This window comes from Embiotoca jacksoni, unplaced genomic scaffold (assembly GCF_022577435.1).
Source record: "Embiotoca jacksoni isolate LCO1_2020_lvr unplaced genomic scaffold, fEmbJac1.0.p SCAF_2, whole genome shotgun sequence".
Lineage (NCBI taxonomy): Eukaryota > Metazoa > Chordata > Actinopteri > Embiotocidae > Embiotoca > Embiotoca jacksoni.
Genome location: NW_027185340.1, coordinates 22451086 through 22463271, shown reverse-complemented (window position 1 = coordinate 22463271; position 12186 = coordinate 22451086). Strand labels below are relative to the sequence as shown.

The window sequence follows — 12186 nt, the reverse complement described above, 5'->3', positions numbered from 1 at the left end:
TCAATATTGATTATGTGCTGGTAGAGTCCTGATCCGAATTTTTTTTCCCCCCTAAATGATCCAGCTGCACACTGCACACTTCATTAAAATGACTAAAATCAATCCAATGTATATGCTTGACAACTGAAGAGGTCTTTAATGCATTTGAAAGAAATGGCCTGTTCTTTAATGATCATTTAAAATGTAATCTTTTTCCAAAATGAAAAATAACAACCAAAAATATATATATATATATTTTTTTTCACAATTTCATTTAGTGCAGATGGTTTTCCTGTTTTTTTTTTTTTTTTTTTTAACCAAAATATCTGAGTCCAGACATCTCCACATCAACAACTCTGTAACAGCTTGTATGTACTTCAGATTTTACTTCTGGCTTTTCACACTCTTTCTTAGCTGGATATAATTTGTAGGGTCTTAAAAGTTGAACAAGGATTGTAGACAGTTCAGACCTTTCGAGGAGTTTGTGTCTCTTCCAATAAACATCACAATTCCACCTAATCACAGTAACCTGATTGAACACTGTATTTTGTTAAGCGTTTACTTTTAAGTCACCTTATCAAGTTAGTAGTATTGAATGCTGCATTTCAGACATTAAAAGTTGCTCTTGGACTGCGTTTGTTTTTGAAGTATTTCCAATCTGCACACAATTTAGTCGCACATGTAATAGGTTGAAATACCACACATCAGACTACACTTCTGCATCCTGCCACAAACTGTGCTCTTCGTTTATGACACCTGAGCAACAGTGAACGTAACACAAGGATCAGGGCTCAATAAAGCTTCGTGTAACTGATACTGATCCGTTCAAAAGACCAGTGAAACCACAACTTCCCAACTTCAGACCTCTTCAAACTAAATCACTTCATATTGAGGCTTTGCTTGTCTGATGCACTTCCATTGTATATTCTTCAACCAGTATGTCATTTTCACATAGTGTTGCGAAATGCACTTTCATTCGGGTTGTGGCAGTGACAGCGGAGAGGCAGAACTGATTCATGGTATCGTCTCTCATCCACTGCAGCTTTCACGCATGAAGCTTGAAGGCGTACGTTGAGTCGGGTGCACCGCGGCCGTTCTTTACACGGGCTCCATGGATCTGGAAGAGCTTCCTGTCTTTCTGAGGTTGGCTCAGGTTGTCCCATGTACTCTTATCAAGCAGGTAAACAATAAAGACATCTGCTCTAACGCAGGCTGACTCACTCCTTCTTTCTTTTTCTGATCAGCGGTAATTTTAGTCACAGACCGTGTGTGGATGTAAACGTGCATGAAGAACACCTGAGAAGAGGGAATAAATACCGACATCCTGACCTTACATCGCCTCAAAAGAAGATTCAAACACAGAATCCACACAGGCTAGATCACATGTGGGCGTTAATAAATAAATAACACCTAATGAGCACAAACAGATCCACAAACACCACATTTGGCCGCGTGAACACATTATTTATTTATTTTTTTGTTTGGTTTTCTTTTGTCTTGCCACACCGCAGAGGTTACATTTACAAGGGGTTTGTTTCAGTGTCGTACGTGCCACTGTTTTTATTTTTTACTAAGATTATATTACAGTTTTATTCCTAACAACTCTCGCTGCTAGTTTTTCAGAGTACAAAGATTCACATTCTCCGACATCTCAAAGGAGTTAAAAAATGAAGCAAAGGAGAAAATCCATCACAGTTTGAATAAAACATGGTTACACAGACAGTAACTGCAAGTTATTCTCAGGCTAATTAAAACTGTGACTTTAGTCATTCTGGGGCAAAGTGTCAAACACATCCACTGTGGTTGAGAGCAGGGTTGCTTTTAAAGTAAGTTCTCAATAATGACTTTGAGTATTTTTTTTTTCCATTTTCCACATTTTAGACCGTTTTAAGTTTTAATTCGTTAAGTCTTCCCAAAAATTATAGGTTTTATTATAGAATAGCCGCAGTTGTTGAATCTGCAGTAAAAGTAGCACCGTGGTCAGGGAGGATGGGGCGTCCCGGGGCGGGGGGCTCTTCTTAGTAGGGGGTACCAGTTGGACCAGTAGCTTATTGGCATTAGCATCCTTGCTACTTTAAGTCCATACAGGTCGGGTGTGTTTTAAAATGCTGATATTCTGCTCTGGTTTTCAGCCGTTTGAGGTCGTGGTTTGTCCATTGATAGCTTAGTTGAAGGCTTTTTATCGTGCTTTAAAAAAAAAAAAAAAAAAAAGTAACAGTCACGTTACGAGTGTCGTTTATCGACTCGAGTAACGCTCACCTGTGTCCACCTCCTGCTCGGCTGTGAGCAAAGCTCCGGTCGGGGTCCTGTTGGTGGGGACGCCCACCCTCCCGAGACAATGGAGGGGAAACACTTGTTGAGAGCTTACAGTTTGCTTTGAGTCTTTTAGCCGTGGATCTATACTTCTACTGTAATAACACACGGTCGTGTTTCCATGGTAATTATGTGTGCACACTGAAACACACGTTGTCTGCATTGTTTTATTTTCTCCGAGATGTTGAACTGTGTAACAGCGGAGGCCTGCAGCTGAGTCCACACGGTTCTCAACGGGTCGCACGTTCCTCCCACATCTCCTGCGTTTATCACACGGAAAGTCGTCAATAAACACGCTCGTGTTTTTGCACTCAGATGACACGTAACGTTCAACACTTATCTGAGTCGGCATCCCACAACTAACACATGCCAACACCTCAAAGGTATCTTTTATTTATCTGGTATTTTACAGTAAAAGTTCATTTAGGAACTGACAGCTAAAGCAGTAGGAGAGAGTTGATGAAAACAGTCCAGTGTCGAGGGAAATGCAACTTCAGTTTCACTTTCCCTCGTCAGGCTTGATGTTTGCTAATGTAGCATGTTGTTAAGTGCAAGAGATGAAATAGAGTAACTCGAAGAAACAACAATGACCCGCTTGGATTTGATGTCTATTTAAAACAATGCTGACGTTGCGTTTACTGCAAAAACCAGCATTATAACTGCAAATGTAAAACAATTAAAACCACGTTTTAATTCATGTCTTACATCCCACACTGCACGTGTCGCCTGAATATTCTGAATCTACAGGTTGTGACCTATAAATGGAATAAATGTAAAGTCCCGCCAGCTGAGACACGAAGGATGTGTCATCTGTTTCTGTCTTCATTTAACAGACATGGGAGGAGGTTTCCCAAAAAGCTGCCTGCGGCTCCACGGCGACGTCCCATTCATCAGACATTGCGGAGGACTCGTCGGTAACCGTCGTGGTAGTTTAACCCCTCATGATAGAAAGACAACTTTTCAGCTTTCAGTGACGGCCGTAGAACGGCACGGCGTCGTTGTCCTCCTGTCACCTTTTGCTGCAGCTCCCCGCTATGTTTGTTTTTCACTTGTGACCCACATCTTCACGGGGGAGAGTTGTGTCAACACCCCGGGGCGGGAAACCGCCATGTGGAACCACAGATGATGCTTCCATGTCGTCGCGGCGCTGCGAGCCTCCGTCGTGTTCCTCCACACCTGCTCTATTTCCTGCAGACTAGTGGGGTTCAGGGCAAAGTTTGCCATGAGAGAGAGATGGTTTGTTTTCCAGTGTTATTCTGGTGTGTTGCATCTGGTTCTGCATTTTGTTTTTGATTTGGTGGAGACCGTATATAAAAGTTGGCGTAGCTTCCTGGTCTGAAAAATATTAAAATAAAATACAAACGCAAAGCATTTTTTCCACAAGTCATTATGGTGTCATTCACTGGATTTACTTCTTGGTTTTGTGGCAGCCCTTCTGAAAATACTCCCATCATTGATCAATGACATGACTCTTTTTAACACCTATTGTTTACAATAGGTGTTAAAAAGCGTCATGTTTGTGGGTGTGTCTGTTTGATTGACAGGCCCGTGGTGCAGTCAGGTTTCTGCTATAGGTGGGCCGGCATAACATCCTCGCTGCTCCCCAGCTCGTCCACATATGGTCACTTCTGGCTCCAAAATAGTAAGATGGCCTCGGCCGGAATAGCAAACTTGAGGCTTTAGAACGGCAGATCACAAACCAACGAGTGACGCCACAGCTGACCGCCGCTCGGTGACCACTTCCTGTCATATGAATTCAATATTGTGTTATTAAATACAGGTATATTTGTTTAAAAGGGACAGAGGTGAAATTTCACTCAACAAACCTGCAAAATGTTTAACTGATTTTATTTACAACACATCCATTTTATTTTTCCCAACGATGGAGTTTGTTCGTAATGTTCATCCTGAATAATTTCTAATTGAAATTCTTCTACACACCTTCCTTCCCCGAATGTTTTTCACTTATTTTGTGCCACCTTTGGTTAACGAAAACTCTTAGCAGCCACCGTGTGGCGGCTAATGGGGATCCAAGCACAGCCCACTGAAGGGAAACTTACCTTTTGTGTTCCTCCTGCAGGGAAGAGGAGGAGAGCCTGCGAGACAAGATTCGTGCCGACCACGAGCGAGCGCTGCAGGAGGCAAAGGAGAAGCTGCGGAAGTCACGCGAGGAGCTGCAGGCTGAGATCCAGACGGAGAAGAACAAAGTGATGGAGGACCTGAAAAAGAAGGACGTGGGGCCTAAACCTTTGCCACCCGTCCCCATGCCGAAGGTGGTGGGTGTCAGCGACGGAGAGCCGGCGGAGCCCAACGTCAAAGAGAAACGCGACAAGATCCGAGAGGTAAGAGGACCGCTTCTAGATTTAATTTGAACGAATCAAGATAAAGATGTTTGATTTCAGTTTCCATCCTCATCATTTAGTTGATGAATGTTATCTTACTGCTGGTTCAGGGCCGGTGATATTAACCTTTATACAAGGGTCACCCCGGATTAATGGGAGGCTGTGAGTTGCACACTAATCAGAAGGTTGGTGGTTCGATACCCAGTTCCTCCTGTCCACATGCCTTAGTGTCCTTGAGCAAGACACTGAAGCCTAAATTGCTCCCGATGGTGTACTATCGGTATGTTGTAAGTAGCTTTGGATAAAAGCGTCAGCTAAATGTAATGTAATGTAAAAAGGCAAACTTTGGGAGTGCATATGGTGAGCAAGGTTCACAATTTAATTTAAACCTTTAACACTAAATAGGCTAATTGTGTGTGGCACAGTTCTCTACTCTTCCTCTTCCTCTTCCTCTGCTGCTGATGTGAACACACTTTGCTGGACAGATACTGCTGGTAGAGAGGAGGAAGGGCCGGTTGATCTCAGCCTCGAAGTGAACAAGAATTAAAATCATTTTACTGGACGTAGCGTTGAAAACACACGTTTCTCGCCCACATTAACGCACCTGCTCGCTGGATTTGGCTTCCTGTTACTTCTTTCTGTTCCCCATTAATGTGTCACATCATGAAGTGATGAAACTTGGAGCGCTTCCACGCGGATGTCCAACTTCTCTGCTCTGTGCACGTCGCAGTGCAGCACGCTCTGAACTTTTTCATCCACCGTCGTACTGTTGCTGCTGTAGAAACAATATTTAAAATGTACATTTTATTTATTCTTTTTTTTTTAAATGTTATATATTTCTTTAGTGATCAAAAAGAAAAGATAACAGTATTGATAAAGAACCAGACCCATAGGAGTATGGATTAGATAAAAAAAATACAATTTGAACCAAACACATGCCTACAACTCGGTGCTGAAGACTGACTCCTGAGAATGAGGAAATATCAGTTCAAATCAATTCAATGTATAAGCTTTGTTTTATCAGTGTTTTGTGATTCAGATTTTTACATATCCCTCTTCATTTTTTAAAATAAATATTGTCATGATAACATTCCCGATAGTTTTCAGTCAACCACCCTTCCCCTCTATATATCAAGTAAGGATGTCCTTTGGCTTCTTAACTTCAGACCTTATAAAAACTCCTTCTCTTAAAACACATCTGGATGTTAAAAAACAGAGAAAAAGTCCGTGCCATTGATCTTTTGTACTTTCAGTGTGTGTTTTCCAGTGTAAAACATACAGTATGTGACACACAGGGCTTTGGTCTAATCCACAGTCCTAAATCAGTGCCATCAGCTTCCCATTCACTGAATCCTGGTAAGACCATCTTGCAGTGGACCGGGGTGAAAGGTCTGGTGTGTGGTGCAAATGAAATCCCAGCATGTGTGTGTGAGGGGCCAGTACTGTATGTTTGAATACTTCTCTGTTGCCCACTGCCTGCCTCGGCGCCAGCTTTTTATTGAAGGCAACGGCGAGCCAGACGAAGAGTGCATGTGCAGAATGCAGATGGTGCTATCTGGTCCCCCTCTCTATAGATACCAAGCCCTTCCCCCTCCTCCCCCCTCCCCACCGCCCCTGCAAGTTCTCCTGCATAATTACCTCATATCGTCTCTCTCGAAACAGCACTTGGAGTCAGAACACTCTCTGCGCACTGGAGACGGCCCATTCAATCCAAACCCGCCTTTGTCTCTAAATGCCCCTTTTGTTCCGGACATAATTACCATTCACAGAGAATGCCATACACTCCCAAATGAGCAAGAAAGTAGCAGCTGGATGGGCTGCAGCACCGCGCACTCCCCTCGTCCTGATTGCTTTGTGATTCCACGGACGAAGCAGAATCACACACTGCAAGACATTTGTGAGTGTAATATCAGGAGCTTTTTTAAATCCAGGCTACAGGCGGCCGTTTGGCCGGCTTTTAGATGTCGTAAAGTCAAATCCAGGGAGGTGTTTCAGCATCCATCTTCATCTTTTGTTTGACATAGACAGACAGCAGTAAGTCAAGCAGCGGTAGTTGTTGAACCAGTGAGGATTTTAAATGGAGGTATGATATCTATCTCAAGTTTTTCTGCTTTGCTTCAACATGTAATTCTGTGTGCAGTCCGGTGCTGTGGTCCAAATGGCGTATTTACCTATTAACACTCACTATTCTGAGTACATCAGTGTGTTCACACCGTCCAGTTCAGAAACATTCACCAAACTACAAGTACCAGCATGATGCACTGAAAACGGTTCAAAAAAGAAGTGTGAAACTCTGGACACTTTTCACCCTCAACGGTGGCTCTCTTGGCTCCGTAGAAGAAGGGGCGGAGCCACCGACGTAAAGAGGTTTCAAATGAAGGCGTCGGAGGAAGCTGCAGCTGTTGTTGAACGCAGAACAAAAGTGTTTATTTTTCACCATACTGCTGTTCAACAGACGACTCAGTGTGTTTATTGTGTGTAAAGAAGAGGGAAACGAAAACACCTTCATTTCTGAGTAAAATGATTAAAACTGAAGGTATGTTGTCGGGCGATGCGTTCAAATGCTGCGGTTATTTCCGGTTAGTGCAGAACAGCAGTGTGCGGTTTGAGACAACACTACACTGTTGAAATTCAAGTATTACACAAGTAAGAGTCCCAACATGTAAAAGCACTATTTGTTAAGTGAAGCGAAGTATGTTATTTGGAACATGGTACACGACTCGTTGATGCCTGATGTCCCCAAAACTACAAACAACCTGTTTCAACCGGAGAATGACACTAATTGTTTTTCAAAAGAACAATTATTGAAAACTTAAAATCCCCGTTAGCACGAACCCCTCACCTTCTTTTTCTTAAATAAACACTGTAAATTCAGTTATTGATTTGGACTCTGCACTCTCTTCAGTTCTCCATATTAATTATAAAACAATATATTTGGCCCAGGCTTATAATTCTTGAGAAGTTTCTGGATTATTTATTTGTTTGCCATTAGTTGATAGTGAACATTTTAGCAGAAGGAAACCTTTTTCCTTCAAACAAGACGGACTGAGGCTCGAGGTAAAAGTACTCTCTAAAAACCTCTTAAAAATGTTAAAATAATGTCATTTACTCGATCAGGTGACGCATAATACCAAGTCTTGATAGTTATTGACATGATTTGACTTTGAGGTTGTGATGGTTTGAATTTCCTTCAGGATACTTCCAGCAGAGTACCTTGGCTGCACTTTGACCACTCATGTCGATCAGGCCCTTTGTTGCTCCAGAAATATAAATGATTATACTTTCCAAATATGACTCCAGAACACAAAAACCCTCTTCAGTCCGCTCAGAGCTCCTTGTTCTTCTGCTGTTCTGCTAATTGTACGACCTTAACGTCATGAGTGACCATTAAACCTGAGTTTGGAGAAAGAAGGATCTTGAAGGCCAAACAGAAAAGGAATTGAATGAATTTGATTATTGACTCCTGCAGTCCCGCTCGCCTGTCACATCCTGAGGTAATGCTGCCCCAGGGCTGTTGTAATAAGCCCACTGCAGTTAACGGGCTGTAATTCAAAGGTACAGTTCACTATCAGTAAGTAATGTTCACTAATAATGTTGGAAAAGCACAAGTTCATCTGGACAATCACTAGATGTCACGAGAACTGATAGTTTTGTTCCAAAATGATGAAAAGTTGATGATACTTGTTTGTGTGCTGTGAACTGTGGGGCCTGCAAATACTAAGACCCCTGTATTAAATAAAGCAAAAACAAACAAACAACAACAACAAATAAACAACACATCAAAACCCATGTAAGCCAATAATTTGTGTTTGAGTTGGATTATCGGGATCTAGTTACAAACAACTAAAAGCTAGAAGGCAAACAGTTTTGTCCACCTGATGGTTTGGACCGAGCTTTCTGTTGTTACAGTTTAATCTGGTACGTTTTGGTGATCTTGGTTAAGATAACGTTGTATAGCTCATAACTTAAGATGGATGCTGCTTGTAACGTTAGCAGACAACCAATCATTACTGTTAAATGCGTCAAAGCGTGGCGTGTGTTTGGACTCTTTAATAAAACAGTATACTGTGTGTTGAAATTGATTAGATGTTTATTCTAAGCCTATTAAATGTGAACCATTTGCTGAGTTTGAGTCTTTTTTGATCCGCCGAGCACCGTAACATCACGGAGAGTCGCAGGTCAAATTCAAGCAGCGGCTGGCTTGACTGTGTTTTGAGGCATGATGGCTCATTTGATCGCAGTCTGGTGAGTCGGTGACGCGGCGCTGCTATCTTATAAATACACGTGTCTATGGACTTCTATTTTTAGCAGATATCTTAGTTGCAACAAGATTGACAGAGCTAAGCAATTATTTGTTTTTGTGCTGCATTCATTCCGTTTGAGAAACGATCTCTTGAAAGCAGTAAAACAGACCAGATCTCGTCTCTGTTGCTAGGTGGTTGCTAAGGGTCGGACTACCTCCTGGCGTGGCAAACATTGCATACGTTACATTTTTTTTATTTTTTTTATTTTATACACTTTATTAATCCCTGAGGGGAAATTTCTTCACTACAGCAGGGGGTCTCTCAGGGGGGAGATGCTGCAGCAGGCTGCCACTAGCGCGGCGCCAGTTAACCTGACCTAAGGTGCATGTTTTTGGATGATGGGAGGAAGCCGGAGAACCCGGAGAGAACCCACGCAAGCACAGGGAGAACATGCAAACTCCGCACAGAAAGGCCCAGGACCGGATTCGAACCTGGAACCTTTTTTGCTGTGAGGTGACAGTGCTAACCACTGCACCACCGTGCCGCCCAAACATAAGAGTCTACTGATGTGACGGATGGTTTTCCAGTTGTTAGTCGCACCCCATGTGTTGCTATGGAAACGGAGATCACACCAACAAAAAGTTGTATATTTTGAGAGCGAATTGCGCCACAATATGAACACATTTAGATGCCATATTTTATGTAGTTGCTGAGTAGTTATATAAACTTCAGTGATGCTGAAGGACTTCGGTCTTGACCGCATCACTGTTGTGCCGATAATGACGTTGAAGCGCCGCCTTGAGTTTAATATTGCTTGAATGAAACGGTATACTGCATGTTGAGATGTTTGCTGAGACTGAAAACACCCGACTGATGCTTCAGTGTTTCCTTCATTCTGGAGACAGTGAGAGGTTTACGTGCATCATAAGATTACAGGCCGGTTTTTGTTAGTTCTACTTATGCAGGTTTGGACAGAAGTTGAGAAGCAGCCTTTTAATTTTGTGGCAAAGACGAGAATCGAGCGAAACGGTGGAGAATTAGATTCAAACAGATCCAGATCAAATGTAAACAAACAGGCTAGTTAAGCACGCTTCCTTCAATCAACAGGTGATTACTGGTAATTGCAGCGATTTCGCACCGCAATTAACAGTAATGTGTCCAGAAGAAAAAAGATGGTGGTCTCACGGCAGGATCCGGGACAGAGTTTTTCCGTGCCGTAGATGTGGCCGCCGCCTCGGCTCACCGGTGGCTCAGCTGTGCCTGCAGAGTACAAAGCAAACCATTACAGATTTGTGGCCGGCGTTAGAGAGCGCCGCGTCCCCCCACGGAGCTTCCAACTGGGGCCGGACAGCTCAGATAAATCGATGGCCGAGGCCGTCCTCTTTAAGTGCAATCTAAAAGGTGCTGCTATCCAGATGTATTGGTCCATAAAGAGACAGCGAAGGTTTCCAATGGAGACGTGGAATATCTGCAGTGGAGGCGATGAGGATCCACTTCTCCGTCCCTCGTACCAACTCACTCTTTTTCTCTCCAGCGTTCACACTCTCTCACGTCTTCAGAGCTTCAAGTGTTCAGCAGATGGCTTCGTATGTTAACTGCACACCGTGTTTATACTTTAAGTGTGTGTGTGTGTGTGTGTTCGTGTTTTTGTGTGTGTGTGCGTGTGTTGTTCGTGTGTGTGTGTTGTTCGTGTGTGTGTGTGTGTGTGTGTGTGTGTGTGTTCGTGTTTTTGTGTGTGTGTGTGTGTGTGTGTTGTTCGTGTGTGTGTGTTGTTCGTGTGTGTGTGTGTGTTGTTCGTGTGTGTGTGTGTGTGTGTGTGTGTGAGTGTGTGTGTGTGTTGTTTGTGTGTGTGTGTGTGTGTGTGTGTGTGTGTGTGTGTGTGTGTGTGTGTGTGTGTGTGTGTGTGTGTGTGTTGTTTGTGTGTGTGTTCGTGTTTTTGTGTGTGTGTGTGTGTTGTTCGTGTGTGTGTGTTGTTCGTGTGTGTGTGTGTGTTGTTCGTGTGTGTGTGTGTGTGTGTGTGTGTGTGTGTGTGTTCGTGTTTTTGTGTGTGTGTGTGTGTTGTTCGTGTGTGTGTGTGTGTTGTTCGTGTGTGTGTGTGTGTTGTGAGTGTGTGTGTGTGTGTGTGTGTGTGAGTGTGTGTGTGTGTTGTTTGTGTGTGTGTGTGTGTGTGTGTGTGTGTGTGTGTGTGTGTGTGTGTGTGTGTGTGTGTGTGTGTGTGTGTGTGTGTGTTGTTTGTGTGTGTGTGTGTGTGTGTGTGTGCCTGCGGGGTAGGGCACTGCTCAGCTTTCATCATTCTATCGCGCTCTGTCTCGTTCTCGTTCTCCTTTTCCTCCTATCTTTGTATTTAACCCTTTCACTCCCTCTTGTTCGATCTTATCACTCATTTCTATTATCTTCCTCATTGTCGCCTCAATATCTCGTTCACACCGTTAAATCCTGGCTCGCTTGCGAACGCTGCTCCTCCGTCATTCAGGATCATTTGGAAGAATCCTCGAAGGAATCTTTCTCATAGAATCATCGGTTTTCAGAAGGATGTGTGGGTTGATTTGTGTTCAACAACAATCACTTGTCCTCTGAAGACAACACTATCTAAGTCTCCCAGAGTGGGAAGGCCGTCCCTGCATTCCCTGGCTTTGTGTTGTTGTTTATATTTATTTCCCTTTGAACTTGGATTGTGGCAGAGATACAACTTATATTTTTGAGAGGAAGTCATGTTTGGCCGTGTCAGTCTTGATGCTCTCCTGTAACTAGCCTTTTGCAGCGTGGCAGGGAGGTGACATTTGACAGCTCATCTCTTCAGCAGTAAAACATATCTGTCTGATATGTATGATATCCAAATCCTGTAGATGGAAACTCTCCCTTCAGGCTCCGGGAAGCCGTCAAATTCATTGTCAGTCTGTATGTTTCAGACTGTCTTTTTTAAAGTCTGTTTGTTTGATTTGTCTGTTGGTTGGTTTCTGAGTAAAGACGTCAGGAGATGTTGTGAACTTCCAGATTTACTGCTTAAACTGGGTAATAAAACACTTACGAACTGAAAGATTTCTCATGAACAGACCGGCCTAGCAACAATAAGTAACCAATGTCTATTTTTATGTAAAGTGAAGTCTCTTTTTACTTAAATCTCTCTATTTATGGCACACAAATGTTTGTTTATGTTATGTTATATTCAAAATGGAGAATGCTATCGAATGCAGCAACACTTTCCCAAGGAAGATTTCCCCATGTGGACAATAAAGTGTATCGTATCGTATCGTATCGTATCGCATTGCATCGCATCGTATCGTATCGTATCGTATCGTATCGTATCG

At 43.0% G+C, this 12186-nt stretch overlaps 1 protein-coding gene across 1 annotated transcript in view; it reads left to right on the top strand.

Moving 5' to 3' along the window:
* Positions 1-12186, top strand: part of man1a2 (mannosidase, alpha, class 1A, member 2) — a 150993-nt gene that overhangs the window by 27184 nt on the left and 111623 nt on the right. Inside the window, exon 3 of the mRNA XM_069155072.1 lies at positions 4373-4634. Within this exon, the coding sequence (XP_069011173.1) occupies positions 4373-4634 (262 nt within the window). The remainder of the gene's footprint in view (positions 1-4372; positions 4635-12186) is intronic.